General features: G+C 46.1%; 2 protein-coding genes and 2 non-coding genes across 4 annotated transcripts; 2 read left to right on the forward strand and 2 right to left on the reverse strand.

Moving 5' to 3' along the window:
* The first annotated feature begins 7,343 nt into the window (after positions 1–7,343).
* Positions 7,344–7,416, forward strand: trnav-uac (transfer RNA valine (anticodon UAC)). Its single transcript has one exon. It is a non-coding gene; the product is annotated as a tRNA-Val (tRNA).
* Positions 7,417–12,789: 5,373 nt separating this feature from the next.
* trnav-cac (transfer RNA valine (anticodon CAC)) lies at positions 12,790–12,862 on the forward strand. Its single transcript has one exon. It is a non-coding gene; the product is annotated as a tRNA-Val (tRNA).
* A 5,059-nt stretch (positions 12,863–17,921) lies between these two features.
* On the reverse strand, positions 17,922–19,046 carry LOC147228568 (histone H4). The gene has a single exon (XM_086156254.1). It carries the CDS (start codon positions 18,785–18,787, stop codon positions 18,476–18,478), a length of 312 nt encoding a protein of 103 aa, XP_086012380.1. The 5' UTR covers positions 18,788–19,046; the 3' UTR covers positions 17,922–18,475.
* A 912-nt stretch (positions 19,047–19,958) lies between these two features.
* On the reverse strand, positions 19,959–20,461 carry LOC147228569 (histone H2B-like). Its single transcript, XM_086156138.1, has one exon. The coding sequence runs from the start codon at positions 20,456–20,458 to the stop codon at positions 20,084–20,086; it is 375 nt and encodes a 124-aa protein (XP_086012264.1). The 5' UTR covers positions 20,459–20,461; the 3' UTR covers positions 19,959–20,083.
* Between the last annotated feature and the right edge of the window lie 1,280 nt (positions 20,462–21,741).

A 21,741-nucleotide genomic window follows, 5' to 3' on the forward strand; every position in this document is an offset into this window, starting at 1 on the left:
ACTGAAGCAGATGTGAATCTTTGAGTGCCGTTGACACACAGCCAGCTGGAAAGGACAGGGATCAATTGAGGAACAAAACGCCGAAAATCCACTTTCTCTGTTGAAAGAAGAGGACCTTAACCTATCTTTTTCCAACTTGAAATTTGATGACTTTTCCTAAAGGGACCCCATCATTAGAAAAAGTGATACTTTTTTTTTGTTTATGTTTCCATGTGGGCTGTACACCACTAGGGTACAAAGATTGTCTTATGGGTCATTTTTGACCCGTGAATTATAAAAGCATTTAAACACCAGAAAAAGTTCAAAGGCCACACACAAACACTCTCTAATACACATATACACACACACACCTATAGACACACACACACACGCATCAAAGAAACTTATTGGATTGATGTATGAATTGAACTTGCATTTGACCTGCACTGCACTCTTGATCTGCAGCTCACCTCTCACATCACACAAGCTCCCAGACAACACCAAAACAATCTCAGACATGATGAAAACTAATTCATTATAGAGGATATAAAGGTACCCTGAATCAACGGAGCCCTAGTTGGCTCCTTACTGAAGCCATGAGTAGACGTTTCACCGTCCAACACGTCCTGGATGAGATCATTTCAGGAGCTCAGGAGGAACAAGAGGATGAAGATGTATTTGAAGAGGAAGATGGGGAGGAATACAACCCAGAGGATGATGATGCATCTTCAGATGAAGAAGAAGAAATCCTTCAAGCTGACAGAGAGACATTTTTGCCAAAGAACAGCAACATTGCATGGTCCTCATCAACCAGGGAAGAACAGCAGCACCAAACATCATCAGGATGACTCCAGGGCCGACAAGGTATTCAGCCGCCCATGTCCAGGACATCTTATCCACCTTTCTCCTGTTCATCACACCGGCCATCGAAAAAATCATCCCGGAGAATACAAATTTGGAGGGCTTTCGGAAATATGGAGAAAACTGGAAAAATACGGATGAGATTGACCTGCGTGGCTACAAAGGGCTTTTGATATTAGCAGGTGTATATAGGTCTCGTGGCGAGGCAACAAATAGTCTCTGGGATGCAGAGAGTGGAAGGGCAGTTTTGAAAAGGAAAGAAAAGGAAGACGACCACGGTTGGCGCTGTTCGGAAGAATCGGCCCGAACTCCCCCCCGCACTCCTCGCAACAAGAGGGAGAGCGGTCTTCTCATCGAGGTTTGCCTTCACGCCCGCCACCGCTCTTGTTTCTTATCCTCCAAAAAGGAACAAGAAGGTGGTCCTGCTTAGCGCACCGCACAAGACAGCTGAAATCAGTGACGGCGAGGACGGGAAGCCAGCCATCATTCTGGACTAGAACTGCAATAAAGGAGGCGTGGACGACCTCGACGAGGTTACCGGAACCTACGGTTGCAGAAGGATGACTGCACGCTGGCCCCTGGTCACGCCTTTGTGATATGGCAGGAGATCAACCCGACCTGGATGTCAGGGAAGAGAAATAAGAGAAGGATGTTCCTTGAGCAGTTGGGGAAGGCTCTTGTCACCCCGTGCATTGAGAGAAGGGAGCGCCTGCCCCGCACAGAAGCCTCCGCGGCCATTGTGGAAGCCGTTCAGGCGGCCGAAACCTGCCCCGATCCACCCGAGGCTACGGCCGGGTCGGTCAAAAGAAAAAGGTGCCACTTCTGCCCCTGGAAGAAAGACTGCAAGACAAAAGCTGTGTGCTGCACATGTGAGAAATACATCTGCAAAAAACATTCTCACCTTCACACATTCTGTCCTACATGTGCTAAATAGAGTTGATGTTGAAAATAGTTCACAAAGTCAAGCAACATTTTGTTGTTTTCTTGTGTTATGAGAGAAGTGAGTTTTTTTATAATTCACTTCCTAAAAAATATAAAAGAATAAACTGTTGACAAAAATGTTCCAGATTGTCTACTGTTTTTTTTTAATTCCCTTTCTATATAATTAATTCAGAGATAATGACTTCAAATTTATATAATAGCAATAATAAACCTTAACGATGTAAAAAAAACTGTTATGACAGTTGGTTTCTGGTAAAAAAAAAAAAAAAGGTGGAATCATGTTTACTGGTGATCCTCTTTTTTTTAATGTGTAACAATAAATTTGTCTCTGCATTCTGTCTCTCATAGTTGAATTGTACCGATGATGAAAATGACAGGCCTCGCTCATCTTTTTCAGAGGGTTTTCTTGAGACTGTTTCTCAGCCGGTGTGAGATCGCACATTTTTATCTTGTTCAATTCTCCTCAAAGGAGTTTACATTGGAAAGAGGAAGGAAGTTGAATTAAATGCAGCGTTGCCACCACCCCACCCTCAAACACACACTGAAGACACTTCTTTCTCACAGGTTCTTCCAGGCTAATATGAGACTGGTGTCTCTGGGTCATCTGCCGGAGCGGCGATGAGTCCGACCGAAGCGCTGAGTGGACTCGTGGTCCTGCTCCTGTCCCTCCAAGGTACCGAACTTCTCCTTTCTATTTCGTGAAGCATCACACGGCGACTGACGGAAATCGCGACAGAGATGCACCTTTGTATCTGGATACCGTCCTGTTATTTCTACATTCGCCGTTTGTTTTTTGAGGAGATTTCAAGGATCGCCAAAGTGTAGAAAGTCGCCAGAGAACCGCCGAGAGTCCTCTCTCTTCAGATAACTCGGCGTTCCCGTCCCAGTTGGAGCCTGAGGTTCTGCCGCCGTCATTTCTGACCGAGCGTGCTCCTCGCCCATGCTCCTGAAGACACTTCTCGCGTCTTGAAGATCTTCCGTTCGGTCCAGTTCTAACAGACCTTTGAGAGTTTTTCGGCTTGAACATAGCGAACCATCTCGGCTCGGTCCGACCCAAAGCTCAATTTCCCCGTCTCGTGTCGGCACGTTTGAACCGAAGGGACTCAGTCAGGCGGCAGACGAGCGTCACGCAGCCTCACGCTGGATCAAAATGATCTTCCTGCGATAAAAATGCAAAGGTATTCATTGTTAAATTGTTAAAAGTTTTTCCTTCCTGTTTCCCCCCTTGATGTTGCAGTGTCTCCTTCCTACACTGAGTGGGAGGTGAAGTACAGATCCATGAGACTCTGCACACTGACAGGATTCAGTGCATGGATAAGCTGCACCTTCAACTACCCGTCATATTCAGACAGATTGCCAAATAGCAGGAATGAGTTACACAGGACACTGTGGTTCACTGAGCAGAGAGACGGCCCACCAGTGGACCTGACAACAGAGCCTGAGTACGCAGGCCGGGTGAAGAATCAGTGCGGATACAAGTGGTGCACTCTGACAATCTCCAACCTGAGAGAGAGCGACGCTGCCACCTACACATTCAGAATCATCACTGACCTGGATAATTACACCGGATCCCCCGGGGTCACTCTGGAAGTCAACAGTAAGACCCCAGCAGCAACGTTTCTCCGACTGGACGTTTCCATCACACACAAATTTCAAACAAAAAAAGAAAAAAATATTCCTTTTGTGTGAAGTTAGATTTGAATGAAATATCTTTCCTGTCTTTCGTCCCTCCAGGCCTCAGGATCGAAAAAGACAGTTATTACATGACATGTGTCAACGACTGTGAGATGATTGAACGTACATATAGCTGGTTTAAAAATGGAGGGAAAATTGGAGAAAGTTATTATTATTATGATGATGATTATTCCAAAGAAACTTCTGCAGACAGTGTGTCTTGTGCCATACCAGGATACGAGCGCCATCCCTCCCCTGCAGTGTGTGAGTCCCCTCTTTGTTAGCATCTCTCTTCTATTATTCTGATCTCTTTGTGACTCTGCTTGGAAATGTTCTCTCTCAGGTGTGAAGGGTTCTGTGTGCAACATGGTGACCTACACCCACAGAGACATCTGCGCCCCCAAGGGCTCGGTCGTGGACATCTCCTGCAGCTACACCAGTCCAGGGACAGTTTCGTCCACGTTCTGGTTCCGCACTGAAGGGAAGGATCGGAGGCCTCCCTCACAGCCTGAAGACATCAGGAAAAAGGCAAACTACATCGGACGTGTTGAGGTGGACGGTTCAGGGAACGGACGCTCCACACTGAGAATCAGCGACCTGAGCGAGAGCGATTCAGCAGAGTATCACTTCAGACTTGAGGGGACAGGCGTTCAGTGGAAGAACGAGTTACCTGCGACAACGCTGACCGTTACAGGTGCTGAAGAACTTTCACCGCTTCCAGACTTTGGTTCACAGCAAAGGTCGAACTCAGATTTCAACTGTATTCTGAGAGGAACATCCTCTCCCTCATAACTCTTCTCCTTCTCTTCACCATCTTCAACATACCACACTGTCGTCTGCGTGGAGGCAAACATCCGGCCGAAGCCCATCGCTTTAAAAGGCATCGGCTGCTTCTTTACGATGACATTATTCCCGCTCTCTCTTTGGTATCCAGCTCTGCAGGTTCAGGTCAGGAGGACAAACAACCATAAGAACATGGTGGAAGTGGAGCTGTTGTGTCACAGCAGCTGCAGCTCAGTGGGTCGTTTTTCCTACATCTGGATGCTGAACGGAAGTGAGATCCCCTCCCAGAAGAAGGATCACCTGAAGGTCCATTTGAGTCCCGGAGATTTTGTCTCCTGTGCTTTGGAAGGACATCTTCAGCACCCATCTCCGCCGCTGTGTGAGTGTTCCTTCATTCTTATTGGAAAACCAAACAACCTGAAGAGTCCAGCCTGAAGCCGTCATCCTGCCGTCCACTTGCAGGGGAAAGTTAAACATGCTGACTTGTAACTGCATGTCTTTTGTTTCCACATCTTCACCCCCAGATGCTCTGGATGTCCCCCGGGTGTCGTTCAGTGCTGCTGACATCCTGGAGGGCAGCTCAGTGACTCTGACCTGCCTTAGCGCTCTGGGGGAGACAGTGAAGTACCTCTGGTACAAGATTGGAAGGGAAAACACCACGGTGGGCACAGAAAGACAACTCCTCCTCAGTCCAGTTCGGAGCTCAGACTCCGGGAAGTATTACTGCACCGTTGAAAATGTGCTGGGGTCGAAGTCGTCTGAGGCCGTCCACATCGATGTGAAATGTGAGTCAGAGAGGTCATTTGACAAAACTACATCCATTAAAGTCTGTCCCTCGTAAACTTGTTGCTGGGCTTGTTGCCGCTCAGGTCATGTGGGTAAACAGGCACGTCTTCAAACATCACCGCCCACATACTTCCCATGTCTGCTTTACGTTGGTCAGCAATTCGTCCCCCTGAGGGCAGTTCAGAGGTCCGTTTCAGACAATGACTAACATGGTGCTGGTGGAGGAGCTGGGGATGATGTACATTCTAAGAAAGAACGAGAAGAGGCAGAAGAGTTATCAGTGATCCGAAATGTCCTTTCGGTGTCTCTCCATTTCCCAGGTTCAATAAAAGCGGTGGCAGGCGGATCAGTCGCAGCACTTTTCTTTCTGGTCCTGGTTTTGCTCCTGGTCACCCTGTTTCTCAGGTAAGTGCCTCAAGGTTGACACCCAAAGACTTTCCCTTCAGTTTAACATGAGTACTCAAGATCTGGTCTTTCCTGCCTCCCAGAAAAAAGATGTTCTCCAAACAACCGTCTGGGCATCGAGTGGAACCGGACGGGGAAGCAGAGGTGAGGAACCAGATCTTCCTCAAACCTCCTTGACCAGCAGACTGAAGCCCCTCCGTCTCCTCAGGAACACCTGTACCAGAACCCCTCGGCCGGAGCAGGAGCAACGGCAGCAGGGCCGGACGGTAACCTTGCATACTCCACTGTGACCTTCAAGGAAAGCCATGAAGAACCCGTCTACTCCAACGTCCTTCGAACCAAAGACCTCGGCCTGAGCGGTGAGGATGAAGAGAAGGAAAGGGATGAGGATTACATGGAGTACAGTGTTATCAAATCTCCAGGGTGAGTCCTGGAGATTCTCCCAGGACCCCCTCTGTTGCCGAGAGCCTGCTTTCTATGGTGGTTGCTACGGTAACGCCGACAGCTTTTAGAACGCAGACCTTCCCCCTCATGTCGTAAGTGCGCCGCTGCTGTGCGATAAAGGCCAAAGTCTGTCGGGCCATGGAGGGTTTGTCACAACCAGGGACTTTGTCTAAAACTGTAAGATCTTTTACTTTTGACACTTCCATGAAGCTCTTGCAGGACATTGTTAATCCCCTGCATGAAACCTGCGAGCAGTAGGCGGGTCCTCCGAGCAGCGTCCGGGGAGCAGCCGTGGATTCGCTGCCTTGCTCACCGACTCTCCGGCAGGCCAGAAGAAGAACGGGAATCCACCCATTCAACTGCTTTCTTTGTTGCTCCTTCCTACAACCCATCCATCATCTACCGCTTATCCTGCCCTCACTATTTTAAAATAAAGAGCATTTCAAACTCACTGAACAAGTGACTAATGTGTCACTTACTTCCTACTTCAGCCCATCAATGAATTATTATTAACATCCATCCATCTTCCCTCGTTTAGCCGGAATCGGGTGGCAGGGGCAGCAGCCGGAGCAGTGAGGCCAAGACCTCCCTCTCCCCCGCCATATGGTCCAGCTCCTTTTGGGGACCCCAAGACGTTCCCAGGCCAGCCTGGAGACATGGTCTCTCCAGTGTGTCCTGGCTCTTCCCCAAGATGGACATGCCTGGAAAACCTCCCCTGCGAGGTGTCCAGGAGTCCCCGCATCTGACTCCTCTCCTCTACTTCGAGCTCCTCCCAGATGACCCAACTTCTCACCCCGTCTCTAAGGGAGAGTCTGGCCACCCTGCGGAGGAAAGTCCCTTCGTCCGCTTCTTTCATCTCGTTCTTTAGGTCACCACCCACAGCTCGTGACCATAGGTGAGGGTGGGAATGTAGATGGACCAGTAAATTGAGAGCTTCGCCTTTTGGCTCAGCTCCCTCTTCACCACGACAGACCGGTACAGAGTCCGCATTGTTACAGAAAGGTGTCCATATGTGATAACACTAGCTGTTGTTGTCCAATCATCTAGAAGCTCTCCCTGACCACCCAGAGCCTTTCTCAACTCCTCCCTTTTCAGCTTCCACCACTTTGTCCTCTGCTCTGCCTTTGTCCTCTTCATCTTCCTTGTCACCGGAGTCATCCTACAAACCACCATCCTATGCTGCCTGCTTACACTCTCACCTACAACTACTCTGCAGTCACTGATCTCTTTCAGGTCACCTCGTCTGTACAAGATGTAGTCTACTTAAGTGCTCCTACCTCTGCTCTTATAAGTTACCCTAAGTTCCTGTCTTTTCTGGAAAAAAAGGGATCACTACAGCTCTTGTGAACTCCGTTCTTCCACGTGACAAGCAGAGATACTGTCCACTCTGCTGTCTGACAAGTCCAGCTGACCCTGATTCTCCATTCCCTTCTGAATTAAGAAATCAGATGTGGACAAAGCACCTGCAGGTTTCCGTAGTGTAGTGGTTATCACGTTCGCCTTACACGCGAAAGGTCCTCGGTTCAAAACCGGGCGGAAACATTTTAAGCTGTAGCGCGGAGAAGTTGGCATTTTTTGGTACCACTTTGGATCATCCGACCCTGTTTCCTCCACAAGTCAGAAGAAGAGGAGCACTCACCTGTAGATATTAGGACTTTTCCTCTCAGGCTTCCCAGTCCACTGGGCACAGGTGTGCGATCATGTGACCACATCCAGCCAATCAGCAAGCAGCTGCTCGTCTCCACATTCCAGGAGCAGGTGAGTCGAGTTTGCAGCAGGAAGGAGAACCAGGCGTTTCAGCCAATCTTCTGGCTTCATCTCCAGCTCTGGGGTGTTTTCTCACCTCTGCTGGACACCAGTGGAATTACAGCTCCAAGCTCATCCTGACTTCTGTGCTCATCAAGGATCTTCCACAACTAACACCATGGTCAGGCAGAAAGGTGTCCATATGTGCGCTTGGAACCAAGACACCTGAGGCCACGGTTCTTCGATCGACCTTGTGGTCGTGTTGTCGGACTTGAGGCTGCACATCCTGGACACTCGGTGAAGGGTAGGGCGGAGCTGATGACACTAGCTGTTGTTGTCCAATCATCTCGGACAGGGTCGGGAACCTTTTTGACTGAGAGCCAAAAAAAACACATATTTTAAAATCTGATCCTAAGAGAGTCATATGTATATTTTAATACCGAAAACAGCTAAATGGAAGAGAAAGACCAACAATTTTAGAGTACAATAAGACTGAATTTATTTTGAACAACATACTTTGCTATAACAAAGTAACTTAATAACAAGAAAAGTGCTTCTTAATTATAATGCGACTAAACGTGACCGCAGGTTCGTCTTCATGTTTTCTAGGTGCGAGAACGACCGTCCATTGTCAATATTATAACAAGCAGCTGGTCTGCAGGCTGAAGTTTTTTTCTGTCCATTTGTGTTTACTTGCCAGCTCTGCTTATTTACCCACACGTCCGAAAACTTCAGGTCAGCAACTTCTGATCTAAATGGAAGAAGACCAACAATGTATGTTTTATAATAAGACTCTGTCAAAACATGTTGTTCGAAATAAATGAAAAGGTATTTATTAATAAGAAAAGTAGTTCTTACTATTAAAGCGACTTCTGGTGGTGCAGGGTTTTGCTAATGTCTTTGCAGTCTGGTTGATGGTGGTGAGGTTCAGCTTCATGCAGGCGTTTAGGCTTCCGTCTGTTAAGCGTGACCGCAAGTTGGTTTTGATGTGTTTTAGGTGTGAGAACGACCGCTCGCATGCATATGTAGATCCAAACACGGTCAATACGGCAAGACTCACACGCTGCGGTGTTTTGTACGTGACGCGAAGCGCGTTCCAGGTTTTGACAATCAGCTGGTCTGCAGGCTGAGGTTTTTTCATGTCTGTCCATTTGTGTTTACTTGCCAGCTCTGCTTGCTCTCGTGCAAGTCTTTCCAAATCATCATGATCAGCAGAAGTTCAAAGACTCAAAGTCAGTGTTTAAATACCAAAACATCACATTTATTCACAAAATACTTTCATGACAAGCAATGCAGAAGGAGGAATTAAAAACCTAGTGTGTAAAACTGGACCGCACAGTTTTGAACAGTGTTCATACAAATAGAGATCTCACAGACACTAACTAAACTAAACTAACTAAAATGTAAATAAACAGTGCAGGAAATCACTCACCTGTGGATATTAAGATGTTTACTAGATGTTTACTGTCCACTGGACTCAGGAGATGGACATATAGATGTGCGATCAGGTGACCAGATCCAGCCAATCAGCGAGCAGCTGCTCATCTCCTCATTCTAGACGCAGGTGAGTCTAGCCAATCATCTGGCGCCATCTAGTGGCGAGACTTTGCAACGACAGCTGATTGGCTCCGAGGTGCTCCAGATATATGGCTTTATTTCTACCACAGTCGAGCTTCACTCTTTAGCTTGCAGCTTTCTAGCAACCCTGTTGTGTCCCTTAGCTTAGTGCGTTAGCATGAAACCTTCTGTTACAAGAGTTAAAATGAAATACACAAAAGGTAATAAATCAAAAAAAAGAGTGTTTCCTCCCCATCGGGGAATCGAACGCTGGTTTTCCGCATGACAGGTGAAGATACTGTCCAGTAAACTAACATAGAGACACATTGACAGACTGTAAAAAGATAACTTTGAACGGTTTGTTCCTCACTGACCCTTGTCCCTTCTGTTAGAATATTCTGTTATAATACATTGTGTTTACACACATTCATTGTATTTACTTATTTTGATTGTAGTCCTTGTGTGACATGAGGACGCTCACGTCAAGAGAGGGACTTGCAAAATCCCCTACGTCAAATGATAGAATCTCCAACCTCACATCATTATTTCACTATCAATTTAAAAGACTGTAAAATGTAACTGCGAGACCCCATCATGTAAGGTGAAGGAATGCGCTTCCCTGCTGTTCCAATGACATCCCGGGGATAATCGACTAGAGCCAGGGGTCGGAGGAAGTCATTATCGGGACTTCTTCCGACCCTTTTGGCCAAAAGGTATAAAATGAGCCTGATCCTTTGGATCGGGGCCAGAACTTCTTCATCTACACATTCGACCGGACGCGTCTCAGCGGGTGTCTGGAGGAGCCGAACGATCCTCGCGGGGTGACATTCATTCTGGCCCGGGATATCTCCTAAGTGTATTTTCCTGACTTTTGATAAACCATTCTTGCTTGATTGGTTCCTGGCCGTTGTGACGTTTTTCCCTAAATGATAATCTGAACACAACGGGACAACAAAGTCCGGTCCCGTGGCAGGAGCCACAAAAACGGACAAAATATCAACCTGTGTTATTTTATTTTCCTTTTGTTTTTGTTTTTTTGGGGGGTACATTTCCTGTCACAGTGTTTAGAACCTCCTCCCGCCTCTCCCGTGCCTTACTGACAACTAACTAAATAACTAACTGGTTACCAGTCCATCACACAAGTGATAGTAAAGTGTCCCCACAAACTGAGAGGAGAATTCGTCTTATCTCGAGTCAACGTTCATCATCGACCTATGAACTCCTCAGAGAAAAACAGCAAGAAAAGGAAGAAGCAGCTTCATTCAACTGGATGTGTGTTCGTACAAGTAGAGTTCACACAGAAAAGAGGAAACAGGGGTCACACACACAATTAAACAAACTTAAATGTAAATAAAAATGGCAGTAAATCCCTCACCTGTGTATATTAAGATGTTTCCTCCCCGTTTATGAATCGACCCCCGGTTTTCTGCGAAAGTGTCGATACTGTTCACTGGACTAATGACAAGATGGACACAGGTGTGCGATCGTGTGACCCGGCCCAGCCAATCAGCGAGCAGCTGCTCGTCTCCTCGTTCCAGATGCGGGTGAGTCCAACCAATCGCCTGGCGCCATCTAGTGGCGAGACTTTGAGATGACACCTGATTGGCTCCGAGGTGCTCCAGACGGCAGACAACGGCAGACAACGATCCTCGCGGGGTGACATTCATTCTGGCCCGGGATATCTCCTAAGTGTATTTTCCTGACTTTGAATAAACCATTCTTGCTTGATTAGTTCCTGGCCGTTGTGACGTTTTTCCCTGAATGATAATCTGAACACACCGGGACAACAAAGTCCGGTCCCGTGGCAGGAGCCACAAAAACGGACAATACTTTCATGACAAGCAATGCAGAAGGAGGAATTAAAAACCTAGTGTGTAAAACTGGACCGCACAGTTTTGAACAGTGTTCATACAAATAGAGATCTCACAGACACTAACTAAACTAAACTAACTAAAATGTAAATAAACAGTGCAGGAAATCACTCACCTGTGGATATTAAGATGTTTACTAGATGTTTACTGTCCACTGGACTCAGGAGATGGACATATAGATGTGCGATCAGGTGACCAGATCCAGCCAATCAGCGAGCAGCCGCTCATCTCCTGATTCCAGACGCAGGTGAGTCTAGCCAATCATCTGGCGCCATCTAGTGGCGAGACTTTGCTACGACAGCTGATTGGCTCCGAGGTGCTCCAGATATATGGCTTTATTTCTACCACAGTCTAGCTTCACTCTTTAGCTTGCAGCTTTCTAGCAACCCTGTTGTGTCCCTTAGCTTAGTGCGTTAGCATGAAACCTTCTGTTACAAGAGTTAAAATGAAATACACAAAAGGTAATAAATCAAAAAAAGAGTGTTTCCTCCCCGTCGGGGAATCGAACGCCAGTTTTTTCCGCATGACAGGTGAAGATACTGTCCAGTAAACTAACATAGAGACACATTGACAGACTGTAAAAATCTCAAAAGATAACTTTTAACGGTTTGTTCCTCACTGACCCTTGTCCCTTCCAACTGCCTGCAACCTGTAAATAAAACGTGCATCTACTTCTTCAGTCTCTATGAATATGAGCGGTTTAATGAATTCACTAAAACCTTAAAATATCCATCTTCATTCAGTTGATTCAACACACCTGAGCCAATCTGCCTCCTGAAATGAATCTTGCAAAGCTAAAAAGACCAAATCCTTGGATGCAACTTATCAATATATCTGGGAAATGCTTCCCTCTTCATCTCCATGACAAACATTGCAGAATTAGGAATTTAAAGACCAGCCTGTAACCTTTGGCATGTTGGGAGAAAAGATTCAAGAGATTCAAAGCATTGATTGTGACACGTAGTGTAGAAACGGTTTTCCTGCAAGGTGAAATTCCTACTTTGCTGTCTGCAGTGCATCTGGATATGAATTAATGAGAAACAATGATCACCTTTTGCAGCCTCGCTGTTTCGCGGATCTTTTTAATGCTTATTTTTTACGGTAGACCAACAATCTCCGGGCCTTGTCTCTGTACAACTTGCCAAATTTAAGTTTGCAAATTTTCTCCACGATGAGGACGAAACGTTCCGCGCCGGCAAAGGCACCCGACGACGCGCCCAAATTTAAGAGGAAGTTGTTAACTATCCCAGAAAAAGAGAAACTTGTGGACATGCTGAATGAAGGTAGCAGGTATGCGGCTGGAGGGCGTCGTTACCGAATAAATGAATCTTCGGTTTGTTACATAAAATAACGAGGACGACAGCGGCGATAAGTTTTAACAAGGATGCAACAAGGGTTGTGAGCGTCCGCAACGAGACCACGGCAAGGATGGAGTCGGCTTTAGCTTCATGACGGCGGGAAAAACAACATTATACTGGATGCAAATGTTATCGACAGGGTTTGAAGTGTTTTAGATGAACGTCGGAATATATGTGTCTGATATTAATAAGATGGAATCGACGTTGTTTGGTCATTAAAGAAGTAAACAAAGAGTGTTTCCTCCCCGTCGAGGAGTGTTTCGCAGACAGGTGGAGATACTGTCCACGATACGAACGTGAGATGAAGATGATCTGAGAAGATCCAGCTGACCAGGATTCTCCTTTTAGTTGTAAATTGAGAAACCATGACAGGCATCTGGCAGGTTTCCGTAGTGTAGTGGTTATCACGTTCGCCTCACACGCGAAAGGTCCTCGGTTCGAAACCGAGCGGAAACATTTTTTTGGTACCACTTTGGATCATCCGACCCTGTTTCCTCCACAAGTCAGAAGAAGAGGAGCACTCACCTGTGGATATTGAGACTTTTCCTCTCAGGCTTCCCAGTCCGCTGGGCACAGGTGTGCAATCATGTGACCACGTCCGGCCAATCAGCGAGCAGCTGCTCGTCTCCTCATTCCAGGAGCAGGTGAGTCGAGTTTGCAGCAGGAGGAAGAACCAGGCGTTTCAGCCGATCTTCTGGCTTCATCTCCAGCTCTGGGGTGTTTTCTCACCCTCTGCTGGACACCAGTGGAATTACAGCTCCAAGCTCATCCTGAATGACCAACAAGTATCCAGCTTTGTATGCAGACCCCCATGAAGAACAAAATCACTGGACCCAACTTTCCTTTGCCTGGACATCAGGAAGGGCCAAGGAGGCTGGGTTCGGTTTGAACCGGATGGTAACCGGAGCAGGGGACCTCAGGGATCTGATCCTCGGCTGCAGAACCTGACTCTTGTCAGTCCAGTCCAGTTTATTGTCCAAGTGGACACCCAGGTACTTATAACTGTCCACAATGTCCACCTCTGTACCCCTGATGGTGACAGGGGTCGGATGGGTCCTCTGTTTCCTGTAATCCACCACCAGCTCCTTTGTCTTAGACACGTTGAGCTGCAGGTGGTTCAGTCCACACCACTCCACAAACCTGTCCACCACGCTCCTGTACTCTTCCTCCTGGCCTCCGTTGATGCAGCCCACGATGGCAGAGTCATCTGAGAATTTCTGCAGGTGGCAGGACTGCGAGGAGAACCTGAAGTCTGAGGTGTAGAGCGTGAACAGGAAGGGAGACAGGGGTTCAACCCGGTGGAAGAGGGGGTAGCCTGCCTCTGCCTTCAGGTGGGGAGATTGGTTTTGACTGTCGTTTTTAGAAATGCACCCAAAAACAGTTGCGTTTACCCACCCTTCTTGGGGTCCCTAGAGGGGCTGTTAGAAGGTGCTCTTATCGGGGACTCCCTTCTTATACTGGGAGACTTCAATGGTCACTTGGGCAACGACTGTGCGACTGGGAAGGGCGTGATTTGGAGGAATAGCCCCCCCGAGTGGTGTTGTGCTATTGGACTTCTTTGCTCGTGACAGATTGTCCACAACCAACACCATGGTCAGGCATGAAGGTGTCCATATTTGTGCTCGACAAGTCCAGCTGACCATGATTCTCCATTCCCTACTGAATTAAAAAATGAGATGTGGACATTTTCATTGCAGGTTTCCGTAGTGTAGTGGTTATCACATTCGCCTTACACGCGAAACCGGGCGGAAACACTTTAGTTTTTAGCCTGGAGAATTTGGCATTTATTTTGGTCCCTTTTTGGATCATCTGACTGAGTTTCCTCCACAAGTCAGAAGAAGAGGAGCACTCACCTGAAGATATTAAGACTTTTCCTCTCAGGCTTCCCAGTCCACTGGGCACAGGTGTGCGATCATGTGACCACATTCAGCCAATCGAGCAGCTGCTCGTCTCCACATTCCAGGAGCAGGTGAGTCGAGTTTGCAGCAGGAAGGAGAACCAGGCCTTTCAGCCAATCCTTTGATTCATCTCCAGCTCTGGGGTGTTTCCTCCCCCTCTGCTGGACACCAGTGGAATTACAGCTCCAAGCTCATCCTGACTTCTGTGCTGGTCACAGATTGTCCACAACTAACACCATGGTCAGGCAGAAAGGTGTCCATATGTGCACTTGGAACCAAGACACCTGAGGCCACGGTTCTTCGATCGACCTTGTGGTCGTGTTGTCGGACTTGAGGCTGCACATCCTGGACACTCGGTGAAGGGTAGGGCGGAGCTGATGACACTAGCTGTTGTTTTCCAATCATCTCGGACAGGGTCGGGAACCTTTTTGACTGAGAGACAAAAAAAACACATATTTTAAAATCTGATCCTAAGAGAGCCGTATGTATATTTTTCTACCGAAAACAGCTAAATGGAAGAGAAAGACCAACAATTTTAGAGTACAATAAGACTGAATTTATTTTGAACAACATACTTTGCTATAACAAAGTAACTTAACAAGAAAAGTGCTTCTTAATTATAACGCTACTAAACGTGACCGCAGGTTCGTCTTCATGTTTTCTAGGTGCGAGAACGACCGTCCATTGTCAATATTATAACAAGCAGCTGGTCTGCAGGCTGAAGTTTTTTTCTGTCCATTTGTGTTTACTTGCCAGCTCTGCTTATTTACCAACACGTCCGAAAACTTCAGGTCAGCAACTTCTGATCTAAATGGAAGAAAACCAACAATTTATGTATTATAATAAGACTCTGTTAAAACATGTTGTTCAAAATAAATTAAAAGGTATTTAAAAGGTATTTTGACGTGACGGGAAGCGCGTTCCAGGTTTTGACAATCAGCTGGTCTGCAGGCTGAAGTTTTTTCATGTCTGTCCATTTGTGTTTACTTGCCAGCTCTGCTTGCTCTCGCGCAAGTCTTTCCAAATCATCATTATCAGCAGAAGTGCAAAGACTCAAAGTCAGTGTTTAAATACCAAAACATCACATTTATTCATAAAATACTTTCATGACAAGCAATGCAGAAGGAGGAATTAAAAACCTAGTGTGTAAAACTGGACCGCACAGTTTTGAACAGTGTTCATACAAATAGAGATCTCACAGACACTAACTAAACTAAACTAACTAAAATGTAAATAAACAGTGCAGGAAATCACTCACCTGTGGATATTAAGATGTTTACTAGATGTTTACTGTCCACTGGACTCAGGAGATGGACATATACATGTGCGATCAAGTGACCAGATCCAGCCAATCAGCGAACAGCTGCTCATCTCCTCATTCGAGACGCAGGTGAGTCTAGCCAATCATCTGGCGCCATCTAGTGGCGAGACTTGGCAACGACAGCTGATTGGCTCCGAGGTGCTCCAGATATATGGCTTTATTTCTACCACAGTCGAGCTTCACTCTTTAGCTTGCAGCTTTCTAGCAACCCTGTTGTGTCCCTTAGCTTAGTGCGTTAGCATGAAACCTTCTGTTACAAGAGTTAAAATGAAATACACAAAAGGTAATAAATCAATAAAAGAGTGTTTCCTCCCCGTCGGGGAATCGAACGCCGTTTTTTTCCTCATGACAGGTGAAGATACTGTCCAGTAAACTAACATAGAGACACATTGACAGACTGTAAAAATCTCAAAAGATAACTTTTAACGGTTTGTTCCTCACTGACCCTTGTCCCTTCCAACTGCCTGCAACCTGTAAATAAAACGTGCATCCACTTCTTCAGTCTCTATGAATATTAGCGGTTTAATGAATTTAATTAAACCTTAAAATATCCATCTTCATTCAGTGGATTCGACACACCTGAGCCAATCTGCCTCTGAAATGAATCTTGCAAAGCTAAAAAGACCAAATCCTTGGATGCAACTTATCAATATATCTGGGAAATGCTTCCCTCTTCATCTCCATGACAAACATTGCAGAATTAGGAATTTAAAGGCCAGCCTGTAACCTTTGGCATGTTAGGAGAAAAGATTCAAGAGATTCAAAGCATTGATTGTCGTAGTGTAGAAACGGGTTTTCCTGCAAGGTGAAATTCCTACTTTGCTGTCCGCAGTGCATCTGGATATGAATTAATGAGAAACAATGATCACCTTTTGCAGCCTCGCTGTTTCGCGGATCTTTTTAATGCTTATTTTTTACGGTAGACCAACAATCTCCGGTCCTTGTCTCTGTACAACTTGCCAAATTTAAGTTTGCAAATTTTCTCCATGATGAGGACAAACGTTCCGCGCCGGCAAAGGCACCCGACGACGCGCCCAAATTTAAGAGGAAGTTGTTAACTATCCCAGAAAAAGAGAAACTTGTGGACATGCTGAATGAAGGTAGCAGGTATGCGGCTGGAGGGCGTCGTTACCGAATAAATGAATCTTCGGTTTGTTACATAAAATAACGAGGACGACAGCGGCGATAAGTTTTAACAAGGATGCAACAAGGGTTGTGAGCGTCCGCAACGAGACCACGGCAAGGATGGAGTCGGCTTTAGCTTCATGACGGCGGGAAAAACAACATTATACTGGATGCAAATGTTATCGACAGGGTTTGAAGTGTTTTAGATGAACGTCGGAATATTTGTGTCTGATATTAATAAGATGGAATCGAGGTTGTTTGGTCATTAAAGAAGTAAACAAAGAGTGTTTCCTCCCCGTCGAGGAGTGTTTTGCAGACAGGTGGAGATACTGTCCACGATACGAACGTGAGATGAAGATGATCTGAGAAGATCCAGCTGACCAGGATTCTCCTTTTAGTTGTAAATTGAGAAATCATGACAGGCATCCGGCAGGTTTCCGTAGCGTAGTGGTTATCACGTTCGCCTCACACGCGAAAGGTCCTTGGTTCGAAACCGGGCGGAATCATTTTAAACCGCAACCAGGAGAAGTTGGCATTTTTTTGGTACCACTTTGGATCATCTGACTGAGTTTCCTCCACAAGTCAGAAGAAGAGGAGCACTCACCTGTGGATATTAAGACTTTTCCTCTCAGGCCTCCCAGTCCGCTGGGCGCAGGTGTGCGATCATGTGACCGCATCCGGCCAATCAGCGAGCAGCTGCTCGTCTCCACATTCCAGGAGCAGGTGAGTCGAGTTTGCAGCAGGAAGGAGAACCAGGCGTTTCAGCCAATCTTCTGGTTCATCTCCTGGCAGGGCTTTGTAAAGACACTGGATCGGCTCCTTCTCCTGTCAGACTGAAGATCACAGGTTCCGTCTTGCTGTCTGCTGGAGTTTCCCTTTAGCCCAGGCCTGGCCAACCTGTGGCTCCTGAGCCGCATCGGGCTCTTACGTTCATGTCGACTTTTGGTTTTGTGTATTTTTTACTCGTGCAATCACGTTCCGCTCCAGTGTTTTCCGCGCACAGCAAAAAAAAAGAAAACACACAAATGCAAGGATCGATATGAACGTAAGAGCCGCATGTGGCTCAGGAGCCACAGGTTGGCCAGGCCTGCTTTTAGACACTAAATAATTCATGGACAGGATGATCAGATAGTCATCAGTCTGGAACAAATGTTTGACTTAATGATTAATAATGCATTAATTTCATTGTTGCTGTGGAAACAAAGTGAGTCAGCGGAAATATGTACTTCATTTAATTTCCTGCCTTCCACCCAACAAGTCATTGTGGTTACACATTTTGTGGATCATCATGTTTGCGAACATTATGGCTGAGGTTTAGATTAATCACAGCATATTTTGTAATGCTATGTAACTTCACCTCTGCTTAGTAGCTTAGTAAGAGCAAGATGTGGCCGATTGGAAGTGGGTTCTCAGATGGAAAGTAACCAAGGATGAAATCTCTGGGACATTTAGCTGCAATTTTGTGTTTCACTCATGCTGCCACACAGAAAAGGGCTCGAAATAAGAACATCTTTATTTATCCCGAAGGACATTGATGTGCAAGTTTCCAGTAAAACATAAGAGGCAATTGTATCAATAATTAAAAGGAAAAAAAAAAAAAAAAAATCAACTTTCATACCCGTTAACGTGCCAAGTCTATAGAAGATTAAACGAATAAGGAGCTCTCTATCGGATAGTGGTGGCTCTTAAAAGAGCCGTTGTTAGCGTGTCCACCCGGGGACGCGCTCAGCCTCCGAAGCCGTACAGAGTGCGGCCTTGCCTCTTGAGCGCGTACACCACGTCCATGGCGGTCACCGTCTTCCTCTTGGCGTGCTCGGTGTAGGTGACGGCGTCGCGGATCACGTTCTCCAGGAACACCTTGAGAACCCCGCGGGTCTCCTCGTAGATCAAGCCGGAGATACGCTTGACTCCTCCGCGGCGGGCCAGGCGGCGGATGGCGGGCTTGGTGATGCCCTGGATGTTGTCGCGGAGAACTTTACGGTGACGCTTGGCGCCTCCTTTACCGAGTCCTTTGCCTCCTTTTCCTCTGCCGCTCATGGTTGCTAGATATGTCAACTATGGGCAATTCACCAACATCGCCCAGTTTTATATGTCATATGCGGACGTAATAGAAGACATCTGCTGCGGACGTAATAGAAGACAGCTGCCGCGGACGTAATAGAAGACAGGATGACAGCCTCGTGAGGAGGCCGCTGGTGTTTTAGCGCCCTCTGCTGGATGACAAAGGAATTACACATCCTCCTTAAAATAAGCCCACCCAGTTTGTTTGTGATAACATTACATTACATTTGGCAGACGCTTTTATCTAAAGCGATTTACAATAGAGGACATAGGGACTGCAAATACATTTGCAAATACAAGATGCACAGGAAATATACAGAACAGTAAGCTTGGGTTAGTGAGGTTTTTTTTTTTTGGACAGAGACACACAAACGCACGCACACACACACACACAAACGCACACACACACACACACACACACACACACACACACACACACACACACACACACACACTGCATAGCCTAACTTGCTGCCAACCTGATTTGGGGCATCAGCGCAGTAAAAAGTCCTGAAAGAGAAACATTCTTACCTGTGATGGCAGTGCATTCTGAATTTCATCATATATTTTTCCAATTTTGCTAAATCTAATCAAATTTTGGTCAATGAAAAAAGACGTGTCTTCAGCTGTAACGAATTGTAACTTAAAACATCCTAATATCAGTTTTTGTAAACTACGCCCGAAAATCTCTTCAAATCCTTATTCACATTTTAATTCATGCACCAGACACCTGAGCCATTCCGCAATTCAAGTCAATGTATGGAGTCATCATCAAAAAAATCTTTCCTGGGCTTATTTTGGTAAAAGGAATCTTGTTTTGCTCAAAACTAATCTTGACAAGATACTTGAGGCGCTACTATGACTCGATTATTGCAACGTTAGGACGGTTGACAGTGCAGCTGGAGATGTCCATGCAGCAGTGTGAAATACAAAAATATGGAAGACAGACTATTTATACTAGATTTTTTGACCTATCCTTGCTAAACATCTTTGCTGTTGTGGTCTTGTTCAACCAACTTCATCTCCACCAAATAAAAAGGAAAGAAGCATGAACTAGGACTGTTTGAAGTCCTGTAGTTTCAGGCTCAGCCTTTCTATAGTTTAACCTCTCTTGAACCTAATAATGAATGTTTCAAGATCAACTGGAAATGTTAGAAGTGGTTTCATTTAATCCTAACTGCAGCCTGAGCCATGCCTGAGGACGTGCTCTCAGAGGAGGTGGGTGGCTCTGAAAAGAGCCGTTGTGTTGGTGGATCTACTTGGAGTGTAGATCTACTTGGAGCTGGTGTACTTGGTGACGGCCTTGGTGCCCTCGGACACGGCGTGCTTGGCCAGCTCTCCGGGCAGCAGGAGGCGCACGGCGGTCTGGATCTCCCTGGAGGTGATGGTGGAGCGCTTGTTGTAGTGCGCCAGGCGGGACGCCTCGGAGGCGATGCGCTCGAAGATGTCGTTGACGAACGAGTTCATGATGCTCATGGCCTTGGACGAGATGCCGGTGTCGGGGTGGACCTGCTTCAGCACCTTGTACACGTAGATGGCGTAGCTCTCCTTCCTGGGTCTCCTCCTCTTCTTGCTGCTCTTGCCGGCGGTTTTAGTCACGGCTTTCTTGGAGCCCTTCTTGGGCGCGGATTTCGCTGGTTCCGGCATCGCAGCAGCTTCTACCGAAGTGTGCAACTCTGTTCATTCCACGCGCTATTTATTCCACTTACATGCAAATTGACTGTGCCAGCACCGCTTTCTGATTGGCTGAGCGGGTCAGCTGACTATGACGTGTTCTCTCCACAGAGTTTCCATGGAGACCCGCTCTCACAAATGTGGAGCCGCTCCTTCTTCCGGTTTCACCGTGTCGTACTTCCGGTCCGGGCCCCAGGGGTCTGATCCCTCTTTCGGCTTTTGAGTATATAATTAAATTTATTTAATCTAAAATGAAATCCAAACTAATTGTTGTAACATCTAAATAAAAGTGTCTAAATATTTTTGTCGCTCTTAAAAAGCGACTGCACGACAGTGCAGAGAGGTTTGCTGCCGGTGGATTACTTAACTTTGGCCTTTTTTTCATAAATACATCTCAAACAAGACTCAAATATACATTAAATATTTTGATTAAAAGTATTCTTCAGCTCACTGTCTTTTTTTTGATAGTTCAAAATGTTTTGTTGCGTGCAGAAATGTCATTTTCTCTGCAGTCGTTCATTGATTTAAAAAAAATGCAATACCTATTTTGTTTATAGAGGCAAAAAAATTAACATTAGTTGCCACGTTTAGTCGTTTTAAATTACAAAAGCATAGTGCGGCTTCCGGTGTTTTCTTTCCACGGGGAAACGGCTCCAAATGGCTCTTTGAGTGCTTAATGTTAATATTATTGATCTGATTAAGGCAAATGGAGCGGTTATTAGCAGCCGCTCAGAAACCAGAACACATTTTTCAGGTGGGCTTTGTGAAAAGAAAATATCTGCTCATATCATCTGCGTCACATAGCATCAAAGGTCTTGCTCAACAATACTATTTGTTTTTTTTGCATTTGTTTTTCGCAAACACACACACACACACACACACACACACACACACACACACACACACACACACACACACACACTTACCCTGTGTTAGCTTTCCATTACCACCTATTACATATCTTAAATCACCCACAAAATATCCTCCAAACAATTCTCTGTCTCACCGTCCTTTATTATCTTATATTATTTCTGGGTCAAATCCACCTCTAGCAACACAAGGGTTCATCATTTATATTTTAGTTAAATAATACATTTATTTTTAGGGGGGGGGTTCACTTTGAATAAAGAGGAGTTATTGGCAGAGTCAAACTAAAAATGGGTCGTGCCGGCCCTGAGACAAGGGGAGTGTGTGTGTGTGTTTGTGTGTGTGTGTGTGTGTGAGATGAGTCACCGTGCTGCAGCTCCTTGCAAGCT

This window comes from Fistularia commersonii, chromosome 12 (assembly GCF_037954325.1).
Source record: "Fistularia commersonii isolate RoL2024-O1a breed Wild chromosome 12, RoL_Fcom_v1.0, whole genome shotgun sequence".
NCBI classification, from domain to species: domain Eukaryota; kingdom Metazoa; phylum Chordata; class Actinopteri; order Syngnathiformes; family Fistulariidae; genus Fistularia; species Fistularia commersonii.